At 43.0% G+C, this 16,585-nt stretch overlaps 1 protein-coding gene across 3 annotated transcripts in view; it reads right to left on the bottom strand.

Moving 5' to 3' along the window:
- The window catches only part of LOC140425404 (F-actin-uncapping protein LRRC16A-like), a 530,177-nt gene that overhangs the window by 85,361 nt on the left and 428,231 nt on the right, over positions 1-16,585 (bottom strand). For 2 of the 3 annotated variants that reach the window (XM_072509651.1, XM_072509649.1), the window contains exons 30-31: positions 11,906-11,923; positions 2,343-2,409 (exon numbers count right to left, since the gene is read on the bottom strand). In XM_072509651.1, the coding sequence (XP_072365752.1) occupies positions 2,343-2,409; positions 11,906-11,923 (85 nt within the window). The remainder of the gene's footprint in view (positions 1-2,342; positions 2,410-11,905; positions 11,924-16,585) is intronic. The other variant, XM_072509650.1, reaches the window with a different exon arrangement.

Below are 16,585 nucleotides of genomic sequence, written 5' to 3'. Positions count from 1 at the left end.
CCAACCTAACCTTTGGGACACTGAGGAGCAATTTAGTGCAGCCAATCCACCTAACCTGCACATCTTTGGACTGTGGGAGGAAACCAGAGCACCCGGAGGAAACCCACACAGACATGGGGAGAAAGTGCAAACTCCACACATCAGTCAACCGAGGCCGGGATTGAACTTGGGACCACAAAGCTGTGAGGCAGCAGTGCTAACCACTGTGCCGCACCATGCAGTTGAAGCCATGCACCATGAAGTTCATGCCCTCAGCACTGGAGGTCAGGAGCTGAACCATGGAGCGGGTATCCCTCGCCATGGAGTGCATGTCCTGCACCAAAATTTCAGCTGCGGACACCACCTTCGCAGTGCTAGCTACGTTGCCTTGTAGTGACAGCACCATCTCCTCGTACAGAAGGTGATGGTTCTCCTCCAATCGCCCTTACAGTCCGAGGAAGTATGCTATCATCTCTTCCTGATGCTCGTAACTCTGCCTTTGTAGCTACATTTTCCACACCACTTGGACAAAATTTGGGCCATATCTCAACTCTTTAATCATTTGGATTGGATTGGATTGGATTTGTTTATTGTCACGTGTACCAAGGTACAGTGAAAAGTATTTTTCTGCGAGCAGCTCAACAGATCATTAAGTACATGAGAAGAAAAGGGAATAAAAGAAAATACATTTCCTAGACTAGTTTCTAACTGAAATATCTATCCGATCTGGACTGACAGTGAAATGAAATGAATGAAAATCGCTTATTGTCACAAGTAGGCTTCAAATGAAGTTACTGTGAAAAGCCCCTAGTCACCACATTCCGGCACCTGTTCGGGGAGGCTGGTATGGGAATCGAACCGTGCTGCTGGCCTGCCTTGGTTTGCTTTAAAAGCCAGTGATTTAGCCCAGTGAGCTAAACCAGCCCCAGTGCATCTTCAAACAATCGGAATTCCAGCTCCTTACATTTGAACATTCAAATAAGCCACTCTGATCTTTCAGAAGCTGATGTCGATGGGTCACTGGGAAGATCCAAGACAAATTATACACCTCTTTCAACCCCCCCAACCAGCAGCACTCTCACCCAACAATAACCAGATGTGGCCTTGAATATCTGAATGTAGAAGGAAATGCACCTGAACTGAAAATTGATTACCGTGGAAGTTTAAAACTACATAAATAACAATATTTAATTTTGTAGAAAACATATTGCAAAACTGTCCAATGCAATGATACAAATACGTTAATTCATTGCACAGCAAATTTCTAAGGAAGGTTCATTCAGCTTTTATATACAGGAGAGAAGGCAATATGACTGAGTTGTCATGTAGTGAGTTTCATGTGGTTTCACCTCCACTTGATGGAACCACATGAAACATTTCCTCGTGAAGGTTGCAGGAATCCTATCCTTTCTTGTTCCAATTACTGAACTACAATTTTGTTCCTATTGCTGAATATATCAAAATGGGAAAAAATTGATCGTGATAGTTCCACGATATTTACAATAAATAGTAAATGCGGGGCATAAATATCAGTGTTCTCAAAATTGTGACATTGTATTTCTCTTAGTCTTTTATTGGATAGAATGTGCAACAATTGTTTTTAAGCTTTCTTTCAGTATGTGAAATTTCTGCAAGCATGCTGTATGGACCATTGTATTTATATTTGTGATCTACTATCCATAAACTGAGAAATTTGCTGGTTTAGCTGAAAGAGAACTGCAGTACTATTTGATAGAGGGTATCAAAAATATTTGATCCAAATTTCTATTTTTTTCAAAAACGGCAATATAAAATGTTCATCTTTAAGTTGCATTCTAGTTGTCTTTGCAGAATATTTGATCTATTTTAAAAAAGGATTCAAATCTGAGAAAGCACAAATGCCGTAACATCTATTTCAGATGAATACCGCTTCACTGTTTAACCACTAGATGGGACTGTTTATACACAAACAGCCCCCCAGAGGTCTTCAGCAGGAATTAAAATCAAAATGCTTTCTGATGGGCATGTCGTGACTTATTAGAAACAAATCTATCCATCATCTGTCCCATCTGAAATTTACCTAGTTACAAAATCTCAAGTTACATCAAAAAAAAAAGAGAACGACTAGAACTGGAAAAACTTATTACAAAATACTGATGATTTTCTCAACTCTGTATTTGTCCTAAAGTTACTTGGGAAAATTACAATCTTTGGCAGGTTATTTTCTTTAATCTGTTTAACTTATTTCCTGGCAACATTTCCAACAACCGTTTCCTCAGAATCACACGGAAAAATCTCAACGCTAAATTTAAGAACAATGAGGGTCGAAATTATCAGACTTTACTTCCATGTGAATAAAAAGGAATATGTGTTTATTCATTTACCAAAAGCTCTGGAAACAGGACGAAGCATTCTGCTGTGGATACTTTTCCTCTTCGACTTGGGAGTCATCTGCCGCACAAAACATAACTTTAGTTAATTATTAAATATTGTACATTCACGGCTGTATCTCATACAGTTCTAGATCAGAAATTGAGTCTCAGTTGAATTCACTTGCAGATGCAATAATTAATTTTTAAATTATTGGTGCCAATATTTATCCTTCCACCAACACCTCAAAATATGAATTGGTCATTATCACATTGCTGTTTGTGCTTTGCCTACATTACAATAGTGACTAAAATTCAAAAATGACTTAATTTACTGTAAAGAGCTTTGGGACATCCTGAGGCCATAAAGGTGTGATTTAAATAAAAACCTTTCTTTCTTTAAAATAACTTATAAAAACTCAAAGCATTCTCATAATATTAACTGCCATGTTAGAAAGACATGCAATGGCGACGAACAAGCCATTTTCACAGAGAAACAGGGCAACGTTGCTACCAACGGCAATTGCATACATTTTATTGTTAATTGCTGAATGCTCAGAGTTCTCTGTGCAAAGTGACTCAATCCCCCCAAAATAAATATGCTTTTAACTCGCATTCCCCTCCATACAGAATTTAAATGGCCATGGCACATTTAGAAAGATTATTCAAATTTAATACATTACACATGAAGCACTAAGTGGAAATCATAAGAGCTTTCTGCCTTAACATCAAAATCTGCTGACTGAATGTATTGGCACTGCCTGGAATTTAATGTGGCATTTTCCATCATATGTTTAGTATTCCTCATTTTTGGAATGTTAATTTCCATGTGCAAGCAGGCACTCTGCCAAACCGGGATAACAACTAGGACAATGTTCCTTTAGACGTCTGACACCGTTTAACAGCTATTGGTTAGGTGGCATTTCCCCAGACTAGTAAATCAGGGTCCCGCACTGAAATTCTGCTTACACCTCGAATTAGAGGGGGTAGCAGAGACTAAGGCAAAACAAAAGTTGGTGAACAGGCTGAATGAATTCAAAAGTTGGAAATGTATCTGTTGAGAAAGGCAACCAAATAGGAAGGGAAATAGCTCTGTAGGTAAAGGCATAAAGTAAGGAACTGCATATTCATAACAGTTTATCTGTTCAGGAGAAACATATCATTGAAATAGACTAAAATGTAACTGCCAAAAATGAGAAACTATGGAAAATCAACAATGTAGCTATTATCTGTCCAAATGGTCAAACAACAACAAAGTTAAAAATTCTACAAACTGTCTATGCAAAGGGGAGTGATTTCCAGTGTCAGTGAAACATCATCTTATATAAAAATAAAAACTTCCCTGTTAAAATAACCAACATGTTAAGGGATACCACAGGTTTGCATGAATTGCCCAATCTCTGCAGGCTTAAAGAGGGAGCAGATCAGCTGTCTTGAAGCATTTTAAAGATGCAACAATCCATATGGAATTACCACAACTTTATTCAACATAAAATTCAAATTTCAGGTGGGGTATTAACTGCCCAAAAGATTTGACTTTCCAGCTGTCTCATAAATCTCAATCCATCTGGACATTCACCAACTGAATATCCCATCAGGAAAAGTGTCAGGACAGAAGCTGCTGAATATGCTGGAATATCTGACTTACAATATCAAAATTGATTGCAGTCATGGACCGAAAGCTAATCTACAAATCTTTTTCATTTAGCTCTGGGCACCATTCACTCAAATAGGAACAAAGTTCCAGTGCGGGTGTGTTTAGCTGCATGTTTCCTGGCGCTCGCAGTGTCGAGAAACACATGGCTATTCATCGCGACTCGCGTTGTATAAGGGGCCTCAATGGGGAACGCGCAGCTGAGGCCGCACATTGACCCCGTTATGTACAGTGGGGAACTTCGCTCGCCAGAACTCCCCAGTGCAGCAAGAGATCGGGATGCCAATTTTAAATGGCATCTCAATCTCCAAGGCCCCTGAAACGATCCCCGACCTCCCCCCACACCACCCCAACACCTACGCAGGGCACCCTCGGCCCAATCGCGCATGCGCAAAAAATGCCAGCAAGGCACCTTGGCAGTGACAACCTGGCAGTGCCCATGCCAGCTGGCAATGCTACCTGGGCACCTTGGTGATGCCAGGACCCAAACACTGCCAGGGTGCCAGGCTGGTACTGCCAGGGTACCCTGGTGGCACCAGCAGCACCAGGACACCACCCTGCCTCCAATCCCCTGCGGGACCCCCATGAGTGCCGTACCATCTTGTCCCCGTTTGTGGGGACTTGTGCACTTGCCCGAGGTCTCAGAGGCAAAGGAGATGAATCCAGAGCGTCGGGTACCGCAGGAATCTGCACATTAGAGTGAGGCAAGCTGTCTCTAATATGCAGATTTCCCAAAAAGTGATTCCATCCACAATGGGTGGGATTACATTGCAATGTCTCATGAGATCCCGTTGGATCTCGCGAGGTGCTGCGAACTGGGTAGATCCTAGGAGCAGGGTCTCCTAAGTTATATCGGCCATGGTGCACCGCAACGAGCTGCTTGCTCGGCGCAGCATGGCCATTGGATCGCACCCTCTGTAAGCTCTTTCAATAAAACGTTTCTGAGATGCCAGCAAGACATCCTGTTAACCAAAAAAATTAGCTTGTGCATCTGAAGAGCGTAGCTTTTAGATCTGTTCTGAGGAGTGCTTGAGATTTGAATTGTTCAATCAATTCAGAGTGAGAAAGTTAGAACATCTAAGCTTTCCCAAATAGTAGGGGGTTATAACCTCTGCTATTTGAATCTTGAAGTTCAAGGCTCATAGGTTCAAGATGGGTTGAAAGTCTTTTGTCCTCATGGCCAGGGTTTTTCAAATTGCAGGTCGTGACCTGCGCGTGGGTCACAGGCAGGTTTCAGAGGATCGCGGATCAGTCACGGCGTTTCCGATTACGGGAGAAGTGCCCAATAGCGCAACCAACTTTTAAATGACGAATGCCGGCCGTGACTGGCTGTTGAATTGAGAATGCCAGCCACGACTGGCCTTCAAATAGAACGATGGAGTCTTCCGGCCAGAAGCGGCGGCAGAGAGCAGGTCACATGCCTGGCACATACACGGACGTCACACACCCTGTACATCTGTGCTTTTGGCGCGGAGAGATTCCTCCATTTTCTAGCTGTGAGCAAGCAACAGGACTGTGAAGAACTGAAGATGGATAGTTTAAAATAAAGAAAAAACTGGAATCGGGCACAAAGCAGTATAAAGAAGATTACTTGAGGAATGTTAATTGTGCCAACGCAAATCAGGTTGCAAAGCCCATGGGTGGGATTATTCCAGTCACTGATGCCGAAATCGCGTTCGGCAATCGGCTGGAGAATCCCCGTTTGCGCCGTAATCGGGGGTGACGCTGGTTTGTGATGGTCTGCCCCCTCAAAAACGAGTACGCCACACAGACGGCGTCAGGACTTCACCTGAGGCTCTCCCGCGATGGGCTGAGTTCCCGACGGCACGGAACACCTATGTTTTTTTCCGTGGGCCCGTGTGGCGGCTGCGGACTGTGTCTAGCGCTGCCACAGTCAGGGGGGTAGGAAGGGGGAGGAGCTGTTCTACTGGCAGGCGGGCTTCGGTGGGGACTGGTGCAGGGTGGTCCGGGGTGGCGAGTTAGATTACTGGGGGGGGGACATTATTTGGCAGGCTGAGGCCGCGCGTTGTCGGCGCCATGTCGCACGTCACGGCCGCCGCAGGCTGCAGCTGTGCGCATGCGCGACCACGAACCCGGCAATTCTCCGGCCGTATCTGCAGGTAAAGCCGGCTGCTAGCCCCCAGCGGATGTTGTGCCATTTTTTTCTGGCGTAAATTCCCACTGTTTCCATGCCGGTGTCAGCACTTAGTTTGCAAATTGGAGAGTCCAGCCCCATGTGTATCATATGCAGGGAAGTATTGGCAAATGAAAGTTTAAAATCCTCAAAACTTAAAAGGCGTTTGAAGATTAAGCATGGCGCGTTTTTTTATTTTTAAAAATTTTAAAATAAATTTTAGAGTACCCAATTCGTTTTTTCCAATTAAGGGGCAATTTAGCATGGCCAATGCAACTACCCTGCACATCTTTGGGTTGCGGGGGCGAAACCCACGCAAACACGGGGAGAATGTGGAAACTCCACATGGACAGTGACCCAGAGCCGGGGTCGAACCTGGGACCTTGGCGCCGTGAGACAACAGGGCTAATCCACTGCGCCACCGTGCTGCCCAAAATGGCGATTTTGAGGACAAACCTCTTGATTTTTTTCAAAGGATGCAGTGAGAACTTAAATCATCATCTGACGTCTTTAGCAGAAACGTAACATTGAATCACAAAGCAAGTGAGATTGTGAGGACCAAGTAGGCTTACCTGTCGCATTAAAGGCAAGCAAAAATGGTGCGTCGCGAAGGTCGGCCAATTGATAAAAGTGGGTCCCGGGAAAAAAGTTTGAAACACACTGTTCTAAGGGACCAACAATAAGTGCGATTATGACACTCGGAGATACTGAACCAGACAAGCCTACCAGATGGTTCATTGCTGGGCTGCAAAATAATCTTCTGTAATAATAATTTTGGTTGGTAATTTGAGGTAAAGCTCAATCACCTGAATACTATCAAGCTTGGAAATTACTTCCAATAAAAGTGATTTGCAGTAATACAAGTCTGTGCCACTTAATTCTGAATGAATTTAGCCAGAAGGCTCCAGTTTTATTTTAAGAACGCTTTAAGCATAAAACTCCAGAAAGAGACCGCCTTTGTTTTCTGGGGCTGTGTGTCTTATTTGAGAAATGCCCAAATATGCACCATGTAAAACAACACGGGTGAACTCCATGAAACGGAGCAAAGGGGATGGTGCAATGGAAATACAGAGAAGTGATTGGAGTTTGAAATCTGGAAATTTATGTGAAAGGAAAATAAATATAAGATCCATGCATGTGTTCGCTTTCACTGGGATGCACAAGATCAAGTCATAAGAACGTTCAATGTTACAGTCACCAAATGAAACATGCATGGGGTTCAGAAGCTAAGAAAGTGTAATTTCTCTTCAGAGTCCATGAATTACAGCTGTCAGTATATCCGTGACTTTATTGCAAACATCAACGGGCGGCATGGTAGCACAGTGGTTAGCACAGTTGCTTTACAGCACCAGGGACCCGGGTTCGATTCCCGACTTGGGCCAGTGCCTGTGCGGAGTCTATACGTTCTCCCCGTGTATGCGTGGGTTTCCTCCAGTGCTCTGGTATCCTCCCACAAGTCCCAAAAGATGTGCTTCTTAGGTGATTTGGACATTCTGAATTCTCCCGTGTGCCCGAACAGGAGCTGGAAGTGTGGCGACTACGGGATTTACATAGTAACTTCATTGCAGTGTTAATGGAAGCTATCGTCTGACAATAATAAAGATTATTATAAACTTAAGTCATAGATTGCAGCTTATGCAGGGCTTGCAAGTGACCCCATCAGCAATGGTGCCAATAGGAGAACAGAGTGCTATCTAAATCTAGCCACGCATGGAGCAAGGTTTTACATGACTGAGGATTTGGAAATAAACTGTTCAAAGGCTTTTAAGAAGAATCTTTAGTGAGAAATTTCCTACTCTCTGTACGAGCAATGAGGAAGGTCTGGATAATGATATTACTGTTTGTGGAATAAATTTCCAGGGAAAGGCATGGGAAGAATTATTCCTGTTCTTCCTGGAATGCCAAGTGATCTTATATACTCATCAGCCAAGACAGACACGGCCTTGGTCTCATCGATGCTCCAGATGGTGGAGCAATCGCTAATGTTACACTCAACAGTAGTTGAGATGAAGGGCGGAATTTACCAGCTGTTCACGCCGGTGGAAAATTCCAGTCCCACGTTGCACATGCGTTTTCCGGCAGCGAGGGATACTGTCAACAGGAAATCACATTGACAACGACAGGACTGGTAGGTCCCGCTGATGGGCCACACCCCCACCGAAAAACACGCAGCAGGGTGGTCGGTGAATCCTGCCCTCGGTGTTCAAATCTCTGAATCGGAGTTGAACCAAAGTTGGCACATCAGTAATGATCCTTATAAGCTGTGCACCATGCAGCAATAAATTAAGGTACGGCACAGGCCACTCAAAAGCTGTCCCCTTTAAGATAATGCACACATGTGGCCTTGCTTAAAAAAAAACAAAGGTACTATGGGCGGGATTTTCCGGCCACATCCGCCCGCGACCGGAGAATCCCGTCCGAGGTCTTCTCCATTGTTCGCGTCTTGCCCGGAGCGTTCTTGCAGCAGGCAGGGCGGAAGAATCCAGCCCCATGTCTCGAACTAAATAGGCCACACACAATAAACACTGACATAGAACATACAATGCAGAAGGAAGCCATTCGGCCCATAGAGTCTGCACCAATGCACTTAAGCCCTCACTTCCACCTTATCCCTGTAACGCAATAACCCCACCTAACCGTTTTGGTCACTAAGGGCAATTTATCATGGGCAATCCACCTAACCTGCACATCTTTGGACTGTGGGAGGAAACCTGAGCACCCAGAGGAAACCCACGCAGATACGGGGAGAACGTGCAGACTCCGCACAGACAGTGACCCAGCGGGGAATCGGATAAAGAAAATTTAAAGAGATTTTTGTACAAAAGCCCTAATTTTTCAACTATTTATTCATAACTGTTAAGTCCTGCCCATGATTTTTCATAGAATTTATAGTGCAGGAGGCCATTTGGCCCATTGAGTCTGCACTGGCTCTTGGACAGAGCACCCTACTTAAGCCCACACTTCCATGCTATCCCCGTAACACAGCAACCCTACCTAACCTAAGGGCAATTTTTGCATGGCCAATCCACCTAACCTGCACATCTTTGGACTGTGGGAGGAAACCGGAGCACCCGTAGGAAACCCACGCAGACATGGGGAGAACGTGCAGACTCTGCATAGTCAGTGACCCAGCGGGGAATTGAACCTGGGACCCTGGAGCTGTGAAGCAACTTTGCTAACCACTCTGCTACCGTGCCACCATAATGAAGTCCATTGGTGAAAATAAAGGACAGTGCTAAAAGTTCACTTTCCCTCACCAGAGGATCATATGAAAGTATTATTGATAGCAAGTAAACAATTAAATGATCTGGTTTAAATAAATTAGTTGTTGAGGCGATAATTTAATGTTTAGAAATACGATGTTCCATTTGCAGCAAGCTTAATTTTAATACAAAATTCAATGAAAGCAGAAACCCTGTCGAAACTTGAGGAATGTCGAATAATGTTTGTTGACAATGTTTTAAAGTATTACAATGACTTTCCTTGGTTTAACTGTCTGTAGTTAACACTGGTGAAAACTTCCTTACATCCACTCTTTGATGCATTTTTTTTGATTAACTGCTTTCTGCAGGGGTTTGAATTAATGAGTTCTCATATTATACATGCATTAATGGAAGGAGATTTGTTGCACCAAGTTTAGCATTTCCAACATCAATACAAGGCTTTCTTTAACCTTTGAATAAAATTTAGGTTTAGATACAAACTAATAAGCTATGATTTAAATGTAAGGGACACTGCCTCTTTCATAGCCTGAACATATTCAGCAGTTCTTTTGAAACACAAAATCATTAAGGCAAAGAAGGTCATTTGGCCCATATGTCTACTATGCTGGCCAAAAGAAGCTGAATCCCACTTTCCATCTCTTGATCTATGTCTTTCTAGGTTACAACACTTCAAATGCTTATAGGGTCATAGAATGGTTATAGAATAGAATCTCTACAGTGCGGAAGGAGGCCATTCGGTCCATCAAGTCTGCAACAACCCTAGGAAAGGCCCCCAGGTGTGGGCCTTCCACCCTACCCTAGTAACCCAGAAACCCCACCTAACCTTTTTTTTGGACACTAAGGGACAATTTAGCATGGCCAATCCACCTAAACTGCACATTTTAGGACTGTGGGAGGAAACCGGAGCACCCGGAGGAAACCCATGCAGCCGAGGAGAATGTGCAAACTCCACACAGACAGTCATCCAAGGCCGGAATTGAACCCGGGTCCCTGGTGCTGTGAGGCAGCAGTGCTAACCACTGTGTCACTGTGCTGCCCTAAGGAATTTGCCTACGTATTTGTTCTTCCTGCTGCCTCCAACAATCTGAGGGTTAATGGTAATTGTAGCAGCGTGATTGCCCCTTTTATGTTCCTCGGTTCAACCCATATGGCTACATTTGATGTTCCTTCTAGCACAGCATCCCTTCTCTCAGCTAAGTTTGTTTCTTTAAATTATTCTGCAATTTCACCCCCCCTTCCTTCTCCTCAACATCGCATCTGAAAGGCCTGTAAGCAGGAATGTTGAGTTACCTCTGCCTTTCTTTGAACCATGTTTCTGTCACAGCTATTATAGTTTCAAGTGTCCTCTGGTGTCCGCGGCACTTCTGCTTTATTCATTAAACTCCTTGGATTGAACTATGTAACATGAATCGCTGAAAAACTCCTTTGTTGCCTATTCTTAGCCTACTTGTGTTGATCATGGCGCCAAGTTGTGTTGTCACAATATGATGGAATTTGATATTAGGTTGGAGAATGTGATGAGAGAGAGTTAAAAGACTGGGTTTTGAGTTTAAGGCAATTTTGAAAAGGAGCTTTCTAGTTCTCAGGGCTCTCTGTGGGGTAACTACTGGCATGAAACCCTGAGCAATGACACTCAAACGCAAGGGGGCCAGTCCTTTATAAGACATCCAGAGGAGCGTTTCATGTCAGTAGATGTCACTGTGGTCAAACTCCCAGGAATCAACCAGGAATTTCCTGGTGCCCTGGAAATACTAATCCCTCAACCAACACCCCAAACAGATAATCATTGTTATTTGTGGGAGATGGTTGAATGCAAATTCTCTGCCATTTTTCTGAGATTCAAAATTATTGATATACTGAAGTCATCAAAGATGTTATATATAATCATGGAATCTTTACAGTGTAGGAGGGCATTCGGCCCATTGGGTCTGCACGAACCCTCAAAGAACACCGTATCTAGGCACAATTCCCCACCCTATCCCTGTAACCCCACATCTTTAGAAACTAAAGGGCAATTTAGCATGGCCAAACCACCTAACCTGAACATCTTTGGATTGTGGGGGAAAACGGACCAGCTGGAAGAAATCCATGCAGACACGGGGCGAACGTACAAATCCACACAGGCAGTCACCCAAGGCCGGGATCGAACCCGGGTCCCTGGCCCTGTGAGGCAGCAGTGCTAACCACTGTGTCGCCGTGCCACTCACACAGGTCTTTCTTAATACCACTTTAGAGGTCCTCCATGTCAGGAGGTGACCTGTTCAGTATTGGAACTGAGCTTAAGAGTGTGGGAGGGACTTAGTGATGCAAAAATTAATGCAAATTAGATTTTAAAAACACAAACGTCCTTTGTTTCTCAACAACCGCTTGACGTGCAAAATCAAGCTTCAATAATAATTTCAATCAAACTGATCACTTTATATAGAAGTTCAACTTTCATTCAAGCACACAATCAAAAATAAACAAAGTGCAATTCTGACTTCACTCATGGGACTTTCATTCAACACAAAAGCAAATGAAGCAAATCAACTGCCCAACAATAGACTGCAAACACAACAATACTTACACTGGTACAGCAGAGAGTCTCCATGCAGCAAAAGGAGAAATCAGAAAATGGAGGAAGAGAAGATATGATGAAAATGGTTTTGCATTTCAGAAAGAAAGTATAACCACACAAAAGAAAATACTCTACAGCACTGTTATTTTTAACATTTAAAGCTTAGTGAATCAGAAAGGCACAAGACAGTAACAAATTATAAAATAGCTTTTGTTGACCAGATTTAAGCCATAACAAAGAAAATTATCAACCCATTTCAGCAATATTCAATATGACCAAAAAAATCAAACAAAGCATACATGGACCCAGACACTAATGTGCTGATAGAAGCATTAGCATTCAAATACAATTTCTAAATTAAATATTTGCTTTAGTCCCTTCCCTCCACAAGAGAATGAGAACGTAAGCTTACTGGTGCAATTCTGAACTAGCTCATGCGGACACTGGGAATGTGTGAGTGAAGTTCAGGTGGAGCGGAAGGCAAACACAGTCACCCGTTTAAAAAAAGAAAAATGTCATTATTTGCTTGATTTTACACAGCACATCCTTTAATCTTTTATTTTGGAGCATGAGGACTTCAGACTGTAGGGATATGCATGCATTATTAGCACTGACACTGGTGGGATCTGAGCATTAGCTGGTGCTAATTCAGCCTTATGGCGAACATTCAACTCCTCTCAGTATCCTTGTGGAAAAAGTACTTCAGGAAATGTTGCTGTTCCACAAAAGTGAAATGATTTTCAATTCAATAAGTGGATGAAGCTACAGATTCAAACCCATTTCCTTCCACTCTGTGGTACAATGAGTCAGCACACAGTTCCAACTGAACTGTAGTCCTGTGCATTATATACCACTTATGCTGGAACTCCCGACTACTATACACTGGGGGCCCCCCAGGACATAGTCCACTAGCGCAGAACTCAGTATAATGCAGTTTCACCCAAGACCCCAAAACTTTCATTCTGCAGATGCGGCCATGAGCCTCACTCTGCACTGCGAACACAGCTGTCCATTTAAAAAAAAAAGAAAAATTAAAAGCAGCCATGTAATTTTTTGCTTGATTTTACACAGCACCTCCTTTAAGCTTTTATATTGGAGCATGAAGACTTCAGATTGTAGGGATATGCATGCATTATTGGTCGTGACACTGGTGGGATCTGAGGATTAGATACCAGCAATGAAGTAAAGCGGTCTAAACTTAACAGGGTCTTGAGATATGGGCTCTGTGAACCATATTATAACCCAGTGCACTTTGTATTTTTAGCTCATCAATGAAGCTATCCTTTGCATAATATTATGCATTACTTATAAAATTAGAACAGGACAAATGCAAGTCCAAATCATTTACACGTCAGATTATAATGGCGACTGCTAAAAGCACTCCCTCTTCCTGCAATGATCTTGAGTCTGCCATTTCGACTGAAGTTTACCCATCTGCTTTTCACCGGTCATTAAAAAATACAAAGAACAAGAGGGGTGTAATTTAGTGGCCTCATCACAACCGACTTGGTGATGCGACGATGCAGTTGAATCTGTCGCGGGTTTACAACGCTCGAAACACCGAGTGAGATTTAACGGGACCTTGCAGATGTTGCGATCTGGAGGGCAGATCCAGAAATACATATTCCCCCGGAGTCTGGGAACTAAGAGCCTTGCCTGAGAAACCGTGCCATGGCGCCATTTAGTACTGGTCCACACACACGGACCAGGCGTAACGGCACCTGGAGAAGGGCGGGCGGCGGGTGTGCGAAGGAGTTTCTCCCAGGCCATTGGAGACCCCTGGGCGGTTGAACTCTGAACAGGGGGATACCCTTGCACTCCTGCTGGCATCCAGGCACCAGCCTGGCAAATATCCGAAATAGTTTTTTTTTCTGATTCTATCAAAACTCTTCATGATTTTAAATTAACTGTCAAATTTGTTATCCCTTAGTCTTGAGGAGATTAACCACAGCTTTTCCAGTCTATCTATTTAATCTATTTAATTGTGATCCCTCATTCCTGGAACCATTTCAGTAAATACCTTATAATCATAAAATCCCTACAGTGCAGAATGAGACCCTTTGGCCCATCGAGTCTGCACCAACTCTTCGAATGAGCACTCTACCCTTGTCCACTCCGCCCTATCCCCATAACCTAACCTGCACATCCCTGGGCACTAAATGGCAATTTAGCATGGCCAATCCGCCTAACCCCGCACATCTTTGGACTGTGGGAGGAAACCAGAGCACCAGGGGGAAACCCACACAGACATGGTAACCATTGTGCAACCGTACCACCCTGGCAGTACCTTCTGTACTTTATCCAAAGCCTTCATGTCAGCCCTAAAACGTGGTCCCCGGAATTTGACACATTATTCCAAGTGCAGTCAAACTGGTATTTTATATAGGTTTAGTGTTAAGTTCCTGACTTCTGTACACTATTCTTGTAGTTATAAAGCCCAGGATCCGATGTGCTTGACTAACTGCTTTGTTAACTTGTCCTGCCACCTTCAAAGATTTGTGCAAAACTCCAGGTCTCTCTCTTCTTGTGGTCTCTTTAAAATTGTTCCATTTAGCTTTGATTGTCTCTTTCATTCGTTTTGCCAAAATATATCACCTCACACATTTCATCTGCGATTGGTCTGCCCATTCCACCAGACTGTCTCGGGGGTTTTAAACTAAATAGTGTGGAGAAGTGATCATGTGAGAGGAGACGTGGCAAAACAAAGGGAACCAATGAGGTAACAGAGTAGGGTAGTGATTTAGGTAGTGACAACCAAGATAGGACAGAGAATACAAACTTCAGCACTTAAGGCCAGAGATTGCAAGAATGGTAAAAAAGACAGGAGTTAAAGGCTCTGCATCAGAATCCATTCAGTATTCATAACAAAATCATTGAATCCCTGCAGTGCAGACAGAGGCCATTTGGCCCATCGAGTCTACACCGAATGGATGAATTGTTAGCACAGATAGAAATAAATACGCATGTCCTGATAGCTATTACAGAGACATTATTGCAAGGTGACCAAGCCTGGGATTTGAATATTGAAGGGGGTTTGACATTTTGAAAAAGCAAGGCAGCGAGGGGCTAGTTCTGTTAATTAAAGATGTCCTTCATATAGTAGTGAGAAATGATCTTAGCTTGAGATCAGTTTGGGCAGAAATAAGAAATAGGAAAGATAAGAGGTAAAGAGTTACTGCAAGTATTTAAATAGGAAAAGAGTGACTAAAGCTAATGTTGGTTCTTTAGAGAGTGAGTCTGAGGAATTAGTAATGGAAAAACAAGGAAATGGCAGAGCCCTTGAACTGGCATTTTGTGTGCGTCTCCATGGTTGAAGACTTAGAAAACTTCCAAATGATACTTGAAAATCAAGAGGGGAAAGGAAAAGAAACTTTCACCATATCAGGAAAGAGCTACAGGGAGAACTATTAGACCTAAAGACTCACAACTTCCCAGAACCATGTGGCTGGCACCCTAGTGTCTGAAACGAATTGCCTAAGGAGATAGTAATGGCATTGGCCTTCTAAAATTCCTTGGACTCTGGAACGTTCCCAACGGATTGGAAAATAACAAATGTAACACCTTTATTCAAGAAAAGACAGAGACAGAAAGCAGGAGACAGCAACCAGTTGGCCTAACATCTGCCTTGGGAAATTGGTAGAATTCATTATTAATGAGGTGATACTGGGATCAGGCAGAGTCAACATGGTTTTGTGAAAATCATGTTTGACTGATTTGTTTCTTTGAGTAAGTAATAAGTAGTGTGGATAAAGAGAAACATGCAGATGTGCTGTACCTAGATTTCCAGAAGGCATTTGACCACATCAAATGTTATTGCACAATTAAGAACTCATTGTAGGGGGGTAACATAGTAGCAAGGATAAAGGATTTGTTATCTAAAAGGAAGCAGAGAGTAGGGATAAATGGGTCTTTTTCAGGTTGGGGAGCTGTAAATAATGGAGTGCCACAGGGGTCAGTGCTGGGGCCTCAACCTTTTACAATCTACATCAATTACTTGGATGAAAGGATCTTATGTATGGTTGTTAAATTTGCCAATTACATCATCATAGGTAGGAAAGTAAATTGTCAAAAGGAGGCATAGATTCTACAAAGGGAAATAGAAAGGTTAGATATTTGTGGGCAGATATTTGGCAGATGGAAGATAATATGGAAAAATGTGAACTTGACAAACTCAGACCGGAAGAATAGAAAAGCAGCATGTTATTTAAACAGAGATCACAAAACTTTGTGGTACAGAGGAACTTGGATGTCCTGGTACATGAATCACAAAACATTAGAATGCAGGTACAGCAAGAGATTAGGAAGGCAAATGGGATTCTGGCATGTGTATGGTAAATGTAAAGAATGTAAAGGTAGAAAGCTTTACTGCAGCTGTATAGGACACTGACAACATCTAGAGTACTGTATACAATTTTGGTCTCCTGATTTGAAAATATATATAATTGTGTTAGAAGCAGTTAAGAGATTCACTTGACTCATTCATGGGATGAAGGACTTATTTTAAAGGATGAACAGATTTGGCTCGTACCCATTGAAATTTGGATGAATGAGAGGTGATATTTTGAAACATATAAGATCCTAAGGGGACTTGGTAGGGTGGATACTGGGAGGATGTCTTCTCTTGTGGTGGATGATGTGTTGGGTGTTCTGGATCCTTGGAACACATATAGGCCACCAACACTTAAAATA

The sequence above is a fragment of the Scyliorhinus torazame genome, chromosome 6 (genome assembly GCF_047496885.1).
Source record: "Scyliorhinus torazame isolate Kashiwa2021f chromosome 6, sScyTor2.1, whole genome shotgun sequence".
Classification (NCBI taxonomy): domain Eukaryota; kingdom Metazoa; phylum Chordata; class Chondrichthyes; order Carcharhiniformes; family Scyliorhinidae; genus Scyliorhinus; species Scyliorhinus torazame.
This window is presented reverse-complemented; position numbering and strand designations above follow the sequence as displayed.